Source organism: Battus philenor, unplaced genomic scaffold (genome assembly GCF_028537555.1).
Source record: "Battus philenor isolate CCGP_79_NKW_IND1 unplaced genomic scaffold, ilBatPhil1.0.hap1 SCAF_24, whole genome shotgun sequence".
NCBI lineage: Eukaryota > Metazoa > Arthropoda > Insecta > Lepidoptera > Papilionidae > Battus > Battus philenor.
Window position 1 is genome coordinate 4329153 of NW_027181687.1, and position 21076 is coordinate 4350228.

The window sequence follows — 21076 nt, forward strand, 5'->3', positions numbered from 1 at the left end:
ATCGTCGCAAAGAATATTCATTGAAATGAACGTCATAGAAATGTTTCTTCTAGGGAATATTATATATGAAAGGAATATTACACAATTAACATTTGAGTTCGGGACTAGGTTCTTCAAAATACCACCTGCAAACAACCAGTTAACATACACAAACTACTAATTATAGAAAGAAATAAACTCCTTAATCTAATCAAGTCAATAAATTTTATATTTATTACTACAGCCCTAAAGAAAGCAGAAGAGCAGCAATAATAAAGCATCGACCTTTCGTAATAAGGAAACCATTTACAAGACAGGTCTTCTACTTGTAATGACTAAAAACATCTCGACGTTGATTTTTTAAAAAAAAATCATAGTTTAAAACGTGATGGTTTTTTTACGTACTATAAAGGTTTTGTATCATTTTTTTTTGATGCAGTAAAAAGTTAATTATATACATAAACATGAAACAGTCTCACTACACGTAAATACACGACAAAAGCAAAAGTGGAACACATCGATAATTGAGTTGCACGCACGGACGGATACTCCAGCGAATAAGGCAGAGACAAACAATTCCGAATGCTTCTAATTGGATTTCAATCACAATGACTGCGATTTTTTTTATTGTCAAATCCGTACATTCATTTCGTAACGTATCTCGTTCTAAGACAATAGTTTTTTTGTCCTTGAGTTCGTAAAGGATAAACTTATAGGGTAACAACCTATAATTAGTCCTTTGTCGTTTATCTATGTTTGCATGGCTTTTAATATAGACTTCATCAATTCAAACCTTTTCAATAGATTTTTAAAACGGCCGGTTGGAAGCAACCTGCATCTCTTCTTATGATCTTACCAAGGTGTCGGTCCAACTTATTAAATTCCAGAACCTTAAGGCTCCAGCGAGTCATTTTATATGTAGATAAGTCTACTACATAAAACAAATCTGAAAAAAACCTTAAAGTAATTTCGCAGCCACGTGATGTGCGTGAATCCCTACGAAAAATAATTAACGATGTTAAAAAATCAAATTTTCTGATGAAACTTATCTTTGTTGTGCCTCATTATAATAGCCATTTGAAAAAAGGGGTGATTTCCAACGCGCACGCAGACCTTGTGGATGTGGATTAGGAAGCTAGGATTAATTACTTCTATCCAAAGTTTGATTTTGGAATAATTACTATGTACCTGAAAAAAGCATCCTTTTTACCGGCTTTATCGGAGCATTACCTAAGTATATGTTCAAATTATGAATTTGTACGTCCTGCGGATTTCGTAAGAAACTGTATGTATACAAAGAAACACCAAAATCGACACCAAAGTTCGACAGAAGATTTATTTTTGACTAGCTATATTCAATTGGTGCTAGACGCTCTTAGCCGTTCTAGTTTTTACAGCTTCTTCGGACACAGGACTCGCGGATCCGAAATCCGCTAACATGACGTATTGTATTGACTAATTGTTATCTACTTGGTTTTCAGATAAAGGTGTGATCCTTTTATCCGAAGACATTTTTGCTGAATCTCTTTAATCAACACCTCACTCCATATCAACAATGTCAGTAATAATAACACCGCGCTGTGAAAAATGTGTCCAAACGGTACAGCACCATCTAGCCGATAATTAGTGCACTAAAGAGAGACCACACAATAATAAAAGCATACAACTGTACAATACATATTACTACTGTACTGTAACTCAATTATATACTTCAATTAGTAAATATCAAATGATATTTTTAATTTAATTTCTTTAAGATCACGATATAATTTTCAAATGTCTTCATTAAAGACAATGTCGCCCAACCTTTTTTGTGCTATGCCTCACCTAAGCCTTTCGAAAATTCTTTCGCAGGTAGTATTAAGCTAGTGTCGAGTTCTTTTTTGTATTGCCCCCTGTTAATAATTAATTTGCACCCTTTAGAGCTTGAATGTGGGGTACATTGGAAAACACTGGTTTAAGGTTTTCCGATACAGGAAATATATATAACTATTTTAAATACAATTTACTGTCACTTAAATATCAACTGCAAATATTCAGTGTTGACAATATTAACGTCCTATTATAAATAGTAAATAAACCATCGACATATATAGAAATATAATTTTATTTGAAATATTGAATAACCTTTTTAAGCTTACATTAGGATGTAAAAATACCGAGGAAGGTGGCTTGCCATTGTTTTTATAGGTAATTCGAGATAAGCATAATTTACAGTGGCAATTAGAAACATAGCAGAAGAGATGACCACTAACAAGGATCAATATTATAGAAGGTAAACTTTTTAATTTTCGAATTTGATGTTTTTTAATTATTGTTTTGTTGATCCTCCAGCGCCGAATTCTCCTGCAAAACGACCCACTTTCTTATAACAAGAGACACCAATTACTCTACGTACGAATAAGTACTCCCCAGCTTCCTAAAATATAACGCAGACCTTTATTTAGCCTCTAAATTTAATTTGTTTCGCAAAACTATCAACGCAGCTCATTATCCTCGAAGTTTTACTACTTTTCCGCCATTACAGGAGTTAGTTCATCGCACGAAGCCCGCAACGGACCTGGGGGAGGTATTGTTGAGTGAAAATTTTTACTTCTATAGAATATGGGCTTATGTAATCTATTGAAACTTATAATTTGAAAAGACTAATTTCTCTATGAATATTTCTGCCACGTACATTTTTGAATGGTTAACGACAAACATGTAATAAAAATTATTATCATTGTTTCAGCTTTATAATGTACCCTGCTAGACATAGGCTTTCTCCTAACTTTTTAATAGGAAGTGGCTTGCGTGTTGCGTCTTTTGTCGACTTTGAAAGCCGTTGTTTTTAACCGATGAAGACCTATTGTCTTTACTCCAGAACCTTAGCGCCCGCTGCCACATTTTTTTTAATAAGTTAAATTTAAGTTATTTAACCTTAGTGTCATGTATACAATAATTTTTATTTAATTCATAAAACACAATAGCTATATATCTACGTGATGAAATATCGAGAATTGAGTTTAGGAAATTCGTACCCTCGGGGTAGCCGTAACTTGAAAGTTTATATGTATCAATAATAGCTGAGAGACGTCGTGTTAAGGGGCTAAACCCGAGCCTGATATGCGGTTTGTCGTCCCCAAGGATGCAAACGAAAATTCCTTTCACAAATGCAAAACATCTTTTGAGAAATTCCAGCTTCTGTAATATTATTGCTAACAACTATTTGAATGTTAATATTATGTATAGTATACATAGTTTGCTATCAATATAACTTTAGTATTAATGTACACTAAACTCCATCGAAAAATCAATGTTTTCATAGATAATAAATCAGGTAATGATAATAGTGTGTAAAATCGTTTCAAAATTCTGATTGCTACATATTAAAATTAATTGTTGTTTTCTGTCTGACCCCGCAGGCTTTGTTCTGCCAGAAGTTATTAGATTTTAGCAATTCAAAACAGTTTTAGAGTTATTATTTTATACAGGATGCTTAGAAATAGGTGTAAAACTTTAAAGCTTTTCGTTAAGAAATGAGGTTTACATTCACTCCTTTAAAGATATAACTAATAATCACCCTGTATTTTTAACCTTTTTAAGTAATAATATTAAAATAGTTTGCTCGTGCCAGTGTTGAAAACAATGAAAAAAGTCTCAGAAATTAGTTTTCAGTTCATCATCGATCATCATCCAATACATAACCGTTGTGTTCCAGTTTAACCACGTGCTAATCATTGAGTAATCACACAACCGTATTACGAAAATGACTGATCCAACTATCGGTCACAAGGATAAACAAATGATAAAACATCAAATACTGATTTCAAGTATTATTTTTTTATTGTTCATTTTTAAAATTTTGAAATAGAATTTAATATATATAATTCATCTAATTCTAATTTACAGGAGCTGTTAACTGGAGATTATTTTTTATTACTGTAATATAATTTAAAATAAATGGTTTACAAATAAGATTTAAAAAATGCGAACAAAGCCACAAGCCAACAATAGTATTTAGTAAAATAATTATTTTAAAAAACTTAACAATTAATTAGTTACATTCGTGTAACATAAAATGAATAAATTGAATAAATTAATTTACTTTGGTTGAAGAAGATTTATCTATGTCATAAGAAAAATGCTAGAACTTAATTTGATGGATACTATAATAAAATTAAGCCCCTCTGTAAAGTCATCTTGTATCTTAAGATACATATATGGATACGAAAGTTACAATAGTTTAACTGAGAAGAGTCCACCACTAACTAAGTCAGGACTTTCCTTTGTGACACCTTTCACAAGTTTCATATATAACCTATTAAAGTCATTACCTTCGGACGCCATGACTATGTCAATATTTGTGTAGTTTAATATTTGTGTGAAGCGCTTGTACAACACATTAAAAGAAACCGTGACGATATATTCAACTGGAGATTTATTATTAATTCCAAATCTAATTTGTTTAATTATATATGCAATACATAGAAGTATTAGATTTCATTACATTTGAATTGTTATTAAATTAGATCTGCTAACAGTTGTCACATTTTACTATAATAAACAGCTTATATATTAATTTACATTATATATTACATAGTTGTAAAACCAGTTATATGCAAATACAAAATGTGATAGTAGAAACACTAAATAAAATTAAGATAAGAACTGGACAGCACGAACGCGTGGATCTAATTATAAACTAGCTATGTCCGCGACTTTGTCCGCGTGGAATATCATTATATTATTTTTTTTTTTAAATAAAATAATCTTATTTGCTCATTATTACTTCAGCTACCTGCCAGTATAAGTCCCGTCAAAATCAATGCAACCATTTCCGATATTAGCCGAAACAGACAGACAAACAAATATTAAAAATTATAATTTTGCTATGCACGTTTATACGCATGTAGTAAAAGCGGTTATTTTAATATTGCAAACAGATACTTTAGTTTTATTAATTTCTATAGATAGATAAATAATTAGAAAGGAATTCAACCAGGTAGACAATATAAAAAATTGCACCGGAAGCCGTTTACATAACCAGCTAATAAGGCAGTACTACTACTACATTTGTTCGCTAATTTGCACATTCGTGGTATTGGATAGTCAGAGTCAAGCATAGATCTTCTACGGAAAAAGCGAAGACAAGTGAATATGGTACGCGGACCTTGCTGCTAATTTACAATAATTTTTTCGAAATAACAGATGAAACAATTCGTGGGAAGTGATATGGATAAATACTCCCATTTATTCAGACTCCAATGTTTAATGAAATAAGTCACGATACTACTATTGACTAGTTGTCAGACAGAAGGATTATCTTGTTAATAATATATAAGTAAGAAAAGGACATATGCAGCGGTAGTCGTGCAACAAAGTACACCGCCCGCCAGTCCGCTGATAAATGCGCATGCGGCGAACAATGCGAATTACACAACTACCACCGTTAAATCACTCAACACGTGTGTAACCCCTCCACGGGGCATCTTCAAGAGTTATGTTACATCGGTTAGTGCCAAACATAGAGTATTATTATTATGTATAAAATACAGAATGTAAGCTAATGTCGTCCTAACAGAGAAAAGGTGAAGTAAAGTTTCAATGTGTGTGTGAATGAGGTATGAACGAGAAATGTCAGAATGTCTGTGTGGGACTGATGTATTTTGGAACAGCAATTATGTCACCACAAACTTCTTCCCTTAGAATCCTACACAGGGGCATTACATATAAAGTCGCTCGGCGTTTGCAATTTTGAAATATAAAAGCCCTGTTTGTATTTCTAATCTAATTATGATAAGTGCCACAAACCTCTTTTTTGGGTTTCGTTTGATTCCATTACTTTGTACGTCATGCCATCGTACAATATTCCTATTTATTTTTAATAATATTATTGTATAATAAAATTTTGGGTACAAGTTTTTAATATTTTTTCCTTTTTTATTTTAATAGAACTTTCCAATTTGGTCGATTTGAAAGTATATTTTTTGTATGTGGTACGAACTTTATTTTTCTATATAAAGTTGATCACAAGTCCCTCAGATAAGCAAATACTTGAAAGATGACTCCATATATGCTATATTGGTGTTAGAAAAAAAATAATTCTGCTTTAGATTTTATTCAAGGTATAAACAAGTGATGTGTGTTATTATTAAACCAGTCGTGAACTTCATCCAAGTCGATAGTGTATAAATTGTTTTAATTACATTTTAAATCTATTATTAATTATTATGACACGAAGTGATAATTTTTTTAGTAATATAGAACGTGATAACAAAGGCTTAGTTGTGTCTGATAAATTTACTACAAGATATTAATAATCGCCCAATCAAATATAAAGAATTAGATTTCATTTTTCTAGCTCTATAAACTCTTCGTGTGCGTAACATTTGGTTCTACTAGTGCGTTTTATCTAAAGTAATTAAATAGAGTTTTATAATGCTTATTATTAAACTAAGTGCAGTGTTCATATGTGCCACAATTAAAAATCTAAACGCAGCAAGAATTTTAGCTGTTTACCCGGCTCCGTCAATTAGCCACCAAATTGTGTTCCGACCAATAACACTTGAATTAATAAAAAATGGCCACGAAGTAACAGTGTTGACAACAGATCCAATGTTTACGAAAACCAATGCTCCTGAGAATCTTAAAGAAATTGACGTCCACGACTTTTCTTATAATAAAATAGAGAAGTTCGTTAAATTAGCAACTCATGGAAAGCTAAATGATTTATTTTATCAATTAAAATTAACAGTTGAACTGATATCAGAAGTATTTGAAAGTCAAATGAGCACAGAGGATTTTCAAGAGCTTATTCACAATAAAACGCAAAACTTTGATTTGTTACTATTAGAAGCTTTTATACCTCCAGCAATAGGACTAACCCACAGGTTCAAAGCACCCGCGATTTTAATAAGCTCGTTTGGGGCAACCCCGGACAATTACGAAATAGTGGGGACACCATCACATCCGATTCTTTACCATAATATTTTTCGTCAAAGACTTTACAATTTAACGTTGTTTGAAAAATTATATGAAATTTATGTTCAAGTTTCTATTAGAATGTTATTCAACGCTGCGGAGAATAATTATAACCAAATGTTAAAAAGAGTATTCGGTGAAACTATACCGCCACTGAGCGAGTTAAAGAAAAATGTGGAAATGTTGTTTATTAATACGAATCCCATCTGGGAAGGCAATTATCCGGTACCGCCCAGTGTAATACATATGGGAGGTCTCCACCAAAAACCGGCAGAGAAATTACCAGAAGTAAGTTAATTCGAATCATTTCAGATGATGATAATAAATCAATTCCCGTAGTCCGTCATCAGGGACATAGAACTCGAAGAAAATTATCCTAGTTGGCTTTGCCTTACTGCGACCAGTCGAGATACCATTCTTTACCTTTAATCTCTTGAAGGTAATACAGGAACGGACGGACTTTTTTCTTGTCTGATGATTGCCACTTTAGGGATAGTAGATCATTTCTAAAATGAATTCTCATCATGTAATCTTTTAGTTCATACAAATGTTAATTATTACAATAATTTTTCATTTTACTTGGAAATGTTATTACGTAATTTTAGATTATTATTCAAACACTAGATTTACTAAACCCAAAATTATTGCTGTAAACTCTTATACTTTTTAGAATAACAATATTTTTAGAAGATTTAGTCCACAGTAATTCCATTTCTGATAATTCTTTTTGTAAAGATAACGAGACCAAAACTTCGATTTCGCACATTTTTCATTACAAATAATGATGACTAAGATTAATTTAGGAAACTTTTTATATCAATATTACTAGTATAGCCGACGCAATTTAATAACACTCTAAAGGATATTATCAATTTTTTTAATAAATATTTCAGGATCTTCAGAAATATTTGGATGCATCTGACAAAGGAATGATTTACTTCAGTTTTGGAACTAACGTCGATCCCGCTCTGATACCTAACGAAAAATTATCCATTTTTAAAAAAGTGTTTTCCGAATTGCCATTCAATGTAATATGGAAGTGGAGTAACGATACCATTACTGGAATCTCGGAAAATGTAAAGACTTACAAATGGCTACCCCAGGCTGATATATTAAGTAATCGATAATTTTAATAATCTATAGAATATAACAATATAACCTAAGTAGAAGTAATAACAAAGAATTAATTACGACATTTACTTCCAGGACATCCGAACGTAAAAGTCTTCATAACACAAGGAGGCCTACAGTCTACAGACGAGGCTATCACAGCTGGGGTTCCTCTCATTGGTATACCGATGCTAGGAGATCAGTGGTATAATGTTGAAAAATATGTGCATCACGGAATAGGAGTCATGCTTAGGTTAGAGAGTCTCACCGAAGATAAATTGAGGAATGCTATTCTTGAAATAACGGAAAATACAAGGTCAGTTATTAATATTTCAAATTATCATGCAAACATGTTTAAGTAAACAAAGGGAGTTCTTGCATCACTTATTCTCTATATTTTTGAAAATAACTGTGTTTGTATAAAAATTTTTAGATCTTTGTGTTGTAAAAATTCTGACTTTAACTAAGGGAGAAAGTTTTATTAGAACGGAATACGCACACCCAAATCATCCAATAAAACTGTGCCGAGATAATTTAAATGAACATGTACATTAACTTACCCTGGCAAACTGGAATAATTACTCAAATTGGATTCCACGCACTCCTGATATAAATCCTTTGCACTTTTGCCGCTGTATTCACCTTTCTTAAAGTCACTCCTGATCTTTTCTTCTACGAGCTTTGAAAGAGTCATTCAATGAGGTCCATTACCCAATTCGTCTATCAGTCTTTATTCTGGTATAAGTTACTCAACGGATTGACAGAATACTTCTGGATTGCACTGAGCAATTATATCATCACCAACATTTAATACAACGAAAAACAACCTAATTGTTGCACTAATGTCGGACGCCATGTTCCCATGCTTAAGTTTGCCTCTATTTATAGCAGTTGACATGCTGTTTGATATGGATGCTTTATGACTGGATCATGTTAAAAGAAGGGTCATGGGGCGTCTATCTGGCTGAAGAAGAGAATTAAGAAAAATAATACTAATAAATCCTCGGCAGTTACCGGGAGAATATCGCACGGCTTCGATCCCTGATGCAAGACCAGCCGCAGAAGCCGCTCGAGCGCGCCATCTGGTGGATAGAGTATGTGCTGCGGCATGGAGGCGCCAAGCATCTGCGCGCGCCTGCTGCCAACATATCCTGGACCGAATACTTGGAAGTCGAAGTAGTTAGTGTTATACTTTTGTGTTTTATCACAATAGCCTCGCTGACATTTTTAATTATTAGATTTGTTGTTCAGCGTATATTAACATACGGCAGTATTATAAGATTGCAGAAATTAAAAACAATGTAAGTTACTATATGTTTTATCAATTATTCGTGATTTAAAATTTCTATTCTCTTTATAAAGACTTCTGAAATATGAAAAAATGCATGACTCAATTTATACTAATAACTCAGAAAAATACAGCATTTTAATACAGTGGCATATAACTATTCATTGAGTACGTCTTCGTGAAGAACATAGTTGATCGCGCTGTCATGAGTTACAATTAAACAATAAAATATTTTATAGACGTAATTTACAAAATAGTGTTTTTGAATTTTACAGTAAGACTAGCTAATCGCGCAAACGTAGTTTTGCTAAAAAACCAAAGTTTTTAATTAACAATTAAAAATAAGGGTTGATCGCAGAGAGATGAAAATTTAGAGTTGCATGTATTTTTGTGTGCTCTGTATCATAAAAATTTTGTCTAAAAAATAAATAAAATTAGGGGTGGACCACCCTTAACTTTTAGGGGAATGAAAAATAGATGTTGTCCATTTCTCCACCCTGGCCGATATGCACGCTAAGATTCACGAAAATCGGTCGAGCCGTTTCGGAGGAGTTCAATCACGCACACCGTGACACGTGAATTTTATATATTAGATATTTTGATTAAAAGATCTGTTAAGACATATTTTAACAGATGTTTTAATAATGCACTGTTATACATGAATGTTTTACTAGTTGTAGATTGAACTGTATTTTTGAATTAAACTTTATATTATAAATAATCGGTAAAATGTTATGTACAGTACAAAATCTGAATAAAAACCTAAATCTAAAATAAACTTTTTTTGTGATTTGTTTATTCATTAATACCTTTCTCTAAAAAATCATTGTTACAACTTGATTTGCAGTCCACTTTCAGGCGGTCCTGTTGTTGGTTTCAAAGTTATATGTAAGGGAAATTTGTGAGTAAGAAATGCATTTCAGACAGATATAATTAAAATTTCGGTAAGCGGCTAGATGCGGGCAGCATATGGCCAGTCATTGTGACGATATTTGGGGAATTCTATGCCTTGTAGTGGGCGTCCACCGGCTGAAAAGTACAAGAAAAAGAAGGAAAATGTTTGGAAACGACACATTCCAAAAAGATTGTAGGTCTTATGACTATTTCTAAATATATCACTATTCTGGAAATTTTGTTAGTAAGTCAAAAGTATGTTGTCAACTTTGGCGGTTGAAAAACTTGCTGAAAAAAAAGTATTATATATAAGTGTATTAATTTTGAACATATTTTATTTTCATTAATAGACGCACTACTACATATGACTTTATGATATCTTTTATATGTTTTATCTGACTACAATAAAAAAACGAATAATAAAATCATAGTTTTATCCAAAGCAAACATCGTCATTAGATATATGTATGAACAAATAGCTAGATATAATCAGCAACCTAATTCGATAACCCACTTAAGACGTGAGGCAATTGAATTTTTTTTTATAAACGCTTAAAGAAGCAACTCTTTTTATTTCAGCCGTCCTGAAAAACTTAGAACTGTTTAAAGTTATCGATCTCTCCCATTTTAATAGAATAAATTCATTAACATATTTCTGATCGATCGCATTGTTAGTTGATTATAAATAGACATAAACAAAATTGGAGTGTCTGTAAAATTTTAGTCCGTCTGTCCGTTTGTTTGTTCCGGCTAATGACTAGACTAATATTGGCAGGCAGGTGACGTGATAAGTAACTTAGACTCCTTTTATTTTACAAAAATTCTTGTTATGTAATAATATAATGACATCCTCAAAAATCAATGCCAGCAACGCGTAGAGAACGGGGGAAAGTTAGTTTGAAATAAATTGATTAATTTTGTGATTGATAAATACTGGCCATGCAGCTTGTAAAATAAGTAAAATACGTAACAATATAAATTTGTAACGCGTGATCAGCTGAACGCACGATGTTCAAAGCCAATTGGCAAACGCGCGAACTTCATATTAAACTGACATATTCGCTGTACATTTCCTGAATTATTTATAATTCTAAGCAAATTTTTTTACAAAGACTTTTACAAAGTATTAGGAATTTAATAAAAAAAGTTGAATGGAGTCGCTAATTTTGTTCTGAAGTTATGACGATATGACGAGGGATTCATTTTTATATATAAATCACTTTCTAGAACTAAATCACAGTTTTCTCAATCATGTCGACCTGTAGTTTAAGTTTACAGGCTTGATACCTAACATAACGATAAACGATCGAGAACAAAACTTATGTTATGTCATATGTTACAAGTCCAATGCATAAGTGACATCCACCCAATGCCTGATGTCTACTGGATGACTCGAGCCTAAGATGTAAATAATTACTGTTATTATTTATTTATTTATTTGTTTATCGTGTTACAGGTTTTAGTTAACTTTGATTTTTGCACTAGACTCGTAGGTCTTTTTCGCAAAGATCTAAGATGTAACAGTTTAATTTCTAAATTCTATTCATATTATTTTTGGTTCTTCTGAAATTATATTCTATGACTAAGTCAACGAAACAACTAGGAATAAATTAGTATATATGTGGCGTGTGACATGACAGAAATATCTCTAAAAACTGCTGAAGAATTTAGACCTGTTAAAAGAATATCAGGAAAAATTCTGTAACAAGCTTCATAAGGAACATGGTCCATTACTAAGTGGCCTCCTTCAACTATCTACGTACCACAAGCCTTTTCTTGTTTCCCTATACAGCGATGGACCCTCAAGTTGAATCCATAGAATTCTATAAGAATAATAAAAATAACAAAGTCGAATTCATTCAGTCGAGTCAAACTCATTTAAATATGATTTTACTAAAATAATTACGTCATTTATTGACATGCAGAAATTTCGCGTCTGTATGTGCGAATGCGTTAGTGTGTTTTTATTTCAACCAGGCAGAGGGCTCTCTGCCACGCAATGTAAAGAATAAAAAAATAACAGACTAATTTTATTTAGTACATTTTTACAAAAACAATTATGACATATTTGCACGTGATATGCAGAGAATTCGTGTTTGTATGCGTGAATGCGTTATTGTATTTTTAATAAAAATCACAAAACTCTTCATTATATTCCTTACTGGTTTTCGCTTCTGTCTACCGTTTCTTTCAAATGTAACTAACAAGGTTAAGTTCGACTAAACATTTGGAGGATATATTAAGAGTATTATGTCCGTTTTGCTTTTATAAAATAAGAAACAAGATTTTCATCGGATTATAATGGGCAAGCTGTATTATCTATGGAAATGCAGCGAAGAAGACAGCCACTAATCGCAGAATACTCGTGAAGGATAAAGTTCCATAACCTTCATGAGTAAACTTGTGACAAAGTGGTACGAAATTTGTAAGATTTGCGTAGCATCTTCTCGTTCACAATTAAAGTTTGTTTTCTACTAATTAATCTCAATATTAGTTGCTTAAACGTATTAGTATTAACAAAGCACTTGTCAAACCAATCTTGTCGGTACCGCGTATTGTACTGATCGTTGCGTGACATAATGATCATTCAAACGCCATACAACATAACATTAATTAGACAATGATATTGTGCTAATTGACTAAAGACAAATTGCTCTTTCAACTTAATGTGAAATTAATGTTATGTGACGAGTTAATTTTAGTGTTCTACGTGTATATAGTATGACCTGAACATACGATAATAGATACCTTAAGAGCTAAATAAAGAAATCAAACACGTGAATCTTATTTTAGTACTAAAACCAATTTCTCCTAATGCAAATTAAGATGTATATTGGCATTTGTAATTATAAAAGGTTGAGTAGTTCTCCCGTATAGGGTATACTGGCTTAAATGTAGTCTTTTTATGTCCCCTCTCTGAAACATGCATAATGTTTATATTAAAAAAATGTTTACTAAAGAAACTTAAATGATAGGTTTTAGGAATAAAATACACCAGGAAATTATTAACGAAACACAATATGTAAATTTTTGAAACATGTTATGAAAATTTGAAATTGAAATTCCAAATAATTTTTAATAACGATTTTTCTGTTTTCATTTATTATTTTAATTTAGATAAATCATTCCACTTATTATATATTTTTATTGATATAATATAGATATATTATAATATTCTTTATTTGTACACGGTAGTATACATATAGTTTCATAATAATAAACAAAAAAGTATAATTGGCACAAAAAGTACAACCATAGTATGTAAACAGTAGAAGTATAAATATTGCATTCATTAGATACATGGTGCACATGGTGAACAAAAATTTTAATTTAAGTTCCATAACTTACTAATAACTCCATGAGAATACTTAAAAATATTATCAATTGAAGATTTAGTATAAAACCAGAGCGATAACAGCTCTGATTTTATCTGAACAGATTTGCACAGGAGGAGGGTTGATAAGATCCTATATCACGAACTGTCATAAGCAAGAAGTAATGCTTACAACACAGCAAAAGCCATATATTAAATAAAAAATTGAAACGTGTCTTATTTCAATTTTTGTTTTTTTTTCGTATTTTTTTTAAAGTAATGCTATAAGCATACATGTGGATTAAAGATAAAATAATTTTTAAGTTTCGTTTACTTATAACTTCATAAACGTATCTTATTTGTCATGCCTCGAGAAATATAGAGTGAAAAGATTGATACGCTGCTAAGAATAAAATAAAGACTTATGAAAAAAACCGATTGACGCCCACTCCACGGCTTAGGCCTCACTCAAAGATAGCCCTGATGACCGGTCCTGCGCTGCCCGTCTCCAGCAACTTCTCTTACTTTAAGCTTAACTATGTCGTGGTCGCCACTCGAAAACCTTCCAGCCCTAACGGCTGTTGGTTGCGCGAGCGACGTGCCCGACCCACTGAGACTTCAGACAAGCAATCTTCGACCAACGTAGCTCGAATAATTAGACCGTAATGGTTTCTTCAAAAAATCCTTGAGATTTCATTAAATTTGCTAAATGTGTAATTATTATAGTCCACAAAAAAATTACAAAACAACAGTAACGTTTAAATATATACGTAAGCGCCTTTAGCGGGTGACTGCCAATTACCACACGTGCATGTTTGCTCTTCAAAAATCAATACAAACACAAAAATCACGGTAGTATTACTGACGACGACCGAATTCAAATCCACGGTAGAATTTAAATTCTAACATGTAAAAATTATATAAAAAAATTGTGGCAGTAGTGGCCAACAATATAAAGCGTTCTTAAATCTTCCAAAATAATAATAAAAGAGAAATTAAAATAAAACGTTGAAATTCAAATTCGAATGTGAAATTATAATTCCAGCAAGAAATTTTGTGTTGTTTGATAGAAGACATTAAAAACAGAACTTCTTCGTATACCTTGGATTGCCGATGTTAAGGACGATAAAAATTAAGTAAAACATATTTCAAGGTTGAAATCTGGGCACATACTATCAAACAAATTTTCTTATTCGATAGATAATTCAGACTATCCTTATCAGAGTTTCAGAGGTGTGAATGAGAATATACATCGTATGACAATGGAATATGACAAGAATCGAACTAACATAGGCTTACTGTGGCAATTAAAATATAGTCCGTACTATGTTGACACCGCACCATCTTCAATATTTTGTCAAAACCTAAGTCGAAAGCGGCTTAACTATTTTGTCGATTGGCGTCTTGCTTCCATAATAATTTTTGAATAATGTAACAGGGAATATTTATGAACTTCGCAATGGGGTTGACATGTCCAAAAATGGATAAAACCACAAACTAAATTTAAATAAGAAAAAAAACTATTGCAAACCAAAAACAAAAATGTGAGTAATTTTGCAACAATGAAATTGGTATTTTCAACCTATGTCAACATATATTTTTATCTAAATTTTGCCCAAAAAAATTGCTAAAATACACGATCAACATGAAAAGCATCAATCGGACAATCTGCAATTATCTCTTTTTTAAAATAATTCTTTAATATTTCCATTTCTGATGTCGAAATGATTTAATTTAAAAAACATTTGTTTACTCCAAAATGTTCTCAAAACAATTATTTATTGTCTGCGCTAATAGAAAAGCAATTGGCCAGTGTTGTTTATAATGACATACTCACAATGACGAAAAAGTGGGTGGTTATAAGAAAGTTACTATATGTGGAAATGACATCAAACTTAACGAACTTAAACTTTTTGTTTAAAAAAATAAGTATGTGCTATATATTGCAATTATCTTTTACATTATTATGAATAGATAAAGTATATTTAATGTGTTGTTTATGTTATCAACAACACCAACGATCTCACAATAGTGTAATTTTACTGTAAGTACTTAGCTCTGACATTTACAATATTCACAAAAAGGCAAAAGCTCAGTCGCTGATTAATTAGTATTATTTTTCACTGTGTGTTGTTAGATTTTCGAGGTTGCGATATTTTGGGCTCGAGTCTTTAATTTTCTTTTGAAATTTTCTTTTTTTTTCTAAAAAGGCAACACTTTTGTTTTTAATTGCGCCATGCTATCAAAACTCGGGGATTTCCTTTCTAACTAAAAATCAACGCAATTTTAATAATTTTATTTTCACTTTGTTTTGCTAATTTTAGAGTACAGTTTCAATTACGTAGTGTGTTGTGATGTAGTGTGTTGTGCTTTTTTTTTAAGAGAGAATAATAAATTAATATAAATTTTTTCGTGTTGTTTCTGATTACAAAAAAGGTAAATATTATTCCAATTTATTTATTGGCAGAATTAGTTTATTTTTGTTTTTTAAATGTTTACTTTGTTCAATTTTCTTTTTAAAAGTAGTATTTTGGTGACCTTGGAACCTATCTTCGATCTTTACATGGTTTGCTATAGAAAATCTTAATTTACTTTGCGGCGTTTCAATTTGCGTTGTGTTTTTTGGAACGTAACCACGACGCAAATTGAAGTATTGGTGTAATCATAATTCGACTGTTGCCCTCAATGATTGAAAAAATATTGTATGTCAATAAAAACATTACTAATTTCTTTTGGAAGTATAGTATACTACTGTTTAATATGTATTTATAAATATCACAAGCAAGTCCAAGTTTAATGACCTAAGACTAAGACTCGATCGAGTTGGTAAATCTCTATGGGCATTGAATACACTATTATAGGACCCCAGATGTTTAGAAACTAAAACTATATTTAAAGATGCTAAGAGTTACTACACTGTAATTCATTTAATAAAATATGCGCACCTTGGAAATGAGGTGTTAGCCACAAGCTATTTCAATGTTTAGTAAAAAAATTAAAATACTTTTTTTAAGTATATAGTCTCGCTGGGGCCTTATTTTTGTTTTTTTTTTGTTCAGGTCTGTGGCATTTATCATCTAAATAGGTCATAGACTTAACTTTATATTAATAAGATTAATCCATTGTGTAATGTAATAAGAACTTTTTCTTTAATTAGATAGGAAATAAAAAAATTAGAGAAGGATTTAAAAAATACATTGTTTACTTCAAATTCCAAAGACTAGCCTTATCAAGATATTCATGCCAATTATAAATCACCCTTTTGTTCTAAGCAAAAAATTTAATTCAAGCTAGGACTGGCAGCAGCAAATAGTCTTGTTCATTAGTAAACTAGAAAAAACAGAAACTAAGCCTGAATTTTTACAAAATAAAATAAACTCAACTCAAATGGTTGTGCATCAAAGTATTACCAATTGGAAACAGTATCACCAAAACAGTGACCATATTAAAACAGTTTTTGATCCCTCCAATTGCTACTACACATGTACAAGTGCAGTTCTAAAGTCAAATTAAAAAGTACTCTGTTTCAGTTTCTTACTATAATACATCAGAACTTAAATAAAAGGCTACTGCATTCTCATATAAAAATAGTGCTGTATGATATCAAGCATTATCCTGTGAAGTTCATTTGTTTACATATGTGTATTATTGAAAAACAATGGGGCATACCCATATTCCAAGTTGATGATCTGGTGGCCAAAAAGATGAGCATCATAAAGTATTAAATTATACAACAGAATGTTTGTATATATTACCTCAAAACTGTCTTTTGCCTCAAAATTTTATTTTGCGACTATTTTAGCTATGTGCTATGTGACTGCCCAATAGTAATTAATTAAATATAGTCAGCGATTTATTGACCGCAACGGTAATTCTTGCAATAATGAGATTATTTTCATCAGAAAGTTTGTTACAAGAAGATTGTTTGTGATGTTAGGTGTAAAAGCTATTAGTGATTTCTTTTCATAAGGTGCCATTTAATATGGTATACCATATTAAAAAAAATCAATGTCATGAAAACAATTAATGTAATTATAACATGGTAATATAAGCATTGGCAAAACTCGTAAACTATGTAATAAAACTAATTATTATTAACTCTCCCTGTCCATGCAGACTGTATTTCCAGAAGTCTTATACCATTAGAAGAAACACATTGATGTAACATATTTCAGAGTTATCACTTTATACCGCTGATAAAAGGTGTAATTTTTTTTCTGACAAATGTGCAATAAATTGACCTTTCTAAAACTTCCACACCTATAATCAATTGCCTATATAACAGGATGTGGCTTAATTCAAACAATTTTAACAATAAATGAATAGAAGAAACATGAACGGTGTTAATAAGGATACTTTTAAAGTAATAGCACTTTTTATGTTATATATTTCAATGTGTTACTGTATTATTTTTGTAGTATCCTTTTTCATTCTTTATTTTCAAAATATTATATCTCAGTTAGATCTACACTCTAATTAATCAACTATTTCTTATGGCCTGTTTGTGGTTATTTTTTGTATCCTGCATTATATGGTTATCTCTCCTGCCAGTGTTGGGTTATCATTAATGGTGGTCATTTTTATCTACTCCCTGACGCGTTTCAGGCTCCTTATGTTTTACCCTGCGTTAATAAATGTATCGTATATCCTGGAAACGTTAGACGACCACAGTTGGTCAACGCACCTGGTTTTAAATCACTCTAGGCGCTTTGAGTAGTAACTTACATTACTAATAGTCCAAAAACTCTCATTGGAAATTATTAGTAATACTATCGAAAGGACTATTATTGTCATAAGATACTTATTTTTAACAGATTTCGTGAGTAATTCTTACGATACTTCCCTAGTATTTGTTTTGATGAATCTGTCATCACTGACATGCAGTGACAACACGTTCCGTTTCAAGCGCTTTTCTAAGTAATATTTTCTTATTAATTTTAAAATATATATAGGGTTGGTAGGTAGTTTGACGTTCACGTAAGTGAAAATTGATGTATTTTTAAAAATATTTATTAAATAATTAAATAAATATGTAATAAATATTTTTAAAAATACAATAAATAGATAAAAATTTATAAAAATAACAAAATATATAAATATTTTATAGTCGACTATTTCACAACAAAAGCACATATATTAGTCCTATTGGTAGTAGGAAAAGATTACAAAAACATTTTTAAGCAACATTGCTTGGCTTTGGGTAATGCCACTCAGCGTACAGGGTAATGACGCTCAACAACATGTTTAGGAAAATAATAACTATAATATATTATAATTAAAAAATGTAAATGTGATCAACCATATACAATACAATTAAAGTTGACGGTCGCAAATTAGAATCAATTATAACGATTGGTCAAATCAAAATTCGTTTCAAATCAACTTTCGTTATTATACAGTTTAATATGGAAAAATCACCACTTTACAAAAGACGAATAGAAAGATTCGCGGTGACTAGATGTCAAAAATATCATTGTGTTGTCTTTTTGGATCATTTGAATTTCATGAATTATTGTCTTAGGGATTAATTTTGTCTTATTTGCAAAACTTTTTATTCTTATCAGAGCTCTTTTGAATAGTTATATTTTGTAATGTAGCAAATAAGGACTATTTTTCATACTTAATTATTAAATGTCCCCGTTGTAGCGAAAGCAATATGGGTTTTTCTTCTCTTTAACGCCTATGTATTTTTATGTTAGTCCTCCTTTTCCTTCTTCTTGACTTTTATTTAATGCGTTCAGAGGTACAACATCATCATTGTTATATTGGCTTATAGAAGCGTACTGGAAGGCTCCCTACAGATCGCCACAATGACCAGTTTTACCTTATCCTCGTTCGTTGACTTCCCGCGACCTTGAATATGACGTTGACCTTTTATTTAATGTTCAGTGTCATGGTTGTGTATTGCGTAACAAAAGTTTTAATTTATATTAGTACACAGAAAAAAATTAAACTTACTATATTATTACGAAACATAAAATTTTAAGTCTTTGTATATGTTATTGCAAACATTTGAATGCTTTACTCGTTTGTTTCGTAACAAATACATATAATCAGCAAAACAGGCTCATAAAAAATTCAAAATTGGAAATATACTTATTAAAATAGGCATTTAAACGCGCTTTTGAATTATCGGTTATTTAAATAGTACAAGCATTAAGCTAACACCAGGTCAGAAATCTGATTCGCTCAGAAGATCCGGCCAGAAATTCAACAATTGCTCATTTAAATAAGAAAAAAATATGTGCAAACGAGTCAACAAACCAATTTCCAAAAATTTTGATCAACCAAAAACTCTTAAATGCTAATTAGATTTGTTTAATATTTAAATTCCAGATTTAAAGCTAACAAACGTTAGGCTTAAAATATCTAGTGGAACTTTATTTATGTGCCTACACTATACTATATACCCTTGAAGGATTTATTAACTTTTTGAACATGAATTTAGAGGTTACGAGTTTATTTTTATCTTTTGTATTTGTGATGTGTTTATCGATCTCGTGTGTTTCATAAAAGATTTTTAATAAAAGCGTATAAATGATATGCTATTAAAATGTGTTGCGACGGAACCGTTAGTATATCAATCTTTAAAAACATCTCTCAAGGGATCTTTAGATTTTAAGGTATAAATAGCTAGACTAGCCGTACGTAATAATGCAGATCTTTTTTGTAAAATAAACATCGTTACAAATATTCCTTAAATACATATTTTATGCATTTATTAATTTCTATTACGTCTTCACGAATTACATAATTTTTTTAACCAATACAACGAAATTCTTAAACGTTTCACATTTTCAATAATTATTAACAAACAGAGGTACGACGCATTAATACGTCAACAAAGGTGAGACATCAAGCGAAAAATAAAAATAACACAGCTCGCAAACCGTGTAATAACATTACCGTGGATAAATAATATTGCGCAATATTATAATCTACTTGTAACGGACCAAAACGCCATGACTTTTTAAAATTACCGGCCATGACACTTGTTATGTTGCCATGTCTAAATATATAAAAAAAAAGAAATATAAAAATTAAAAACAAAAGAGCTTTCTTTTGGATATGCCATGCTTCCTTCAAATACTTGAACATTATCTAACTAATCACCTCATTTCTCAGTTTAATAATATTTTGTCAAACAAAAACAATTTGATGTTTGAGTTATCGATTAAAAATGCAAAGACATGTTGACAGTATGTAATATTGTTTAGTCTGTCACTGTGTCATTAACACAAAACAAAAATAAAGTTTCTTTTGTGTAAAGTATTATTTTTTTTTAAATAAAATTTGAAAAATTTTTGGAATTGTTTATTTAATTCACTCATTTTGACAGAAAGAATAACAATTGAAATTTATCTCGAAATCAAACTCGCCACAATTGTATGTCTTTTTAATGTTTTAAAAAAGAGCCGGCTACAAATATTACAGACAAAGAGATTTTATTATAAGTTCGTACTTACTATTTACGAAAATCTTCCTTACTATTATTTTTATTATTACTTATATATTTATCATATTATTAT

The 21076-nt window shown here is 30.9% G+C and overlaps 1 protein-coding gene across 1 annotated transcript; it reads left to right on the forward strand.

The window, feature by feature from the left end:
* The first annotated feature begins 6399 nt into the window (after positions 1–6399).
* Positions 6400–19905, forward strand: LOC137924495 (UDP-glucosyltransferase 2-like). The gene is made up of 5 exons (XM_068767880.1): positions 6400–7230; positions 7836–8058; positions 8149–8368; positions 9063–9248; positions 19884–19905. Exons 1-5 carry the CDS (start codon positions 6400–6402, stop codon positions 19903–19905), a joined length of 1482 nt encoding a protein of 493 aa, XP_068623981.1.
* Positions 19906–21076: the final 1171 nt, after the last annotated feature.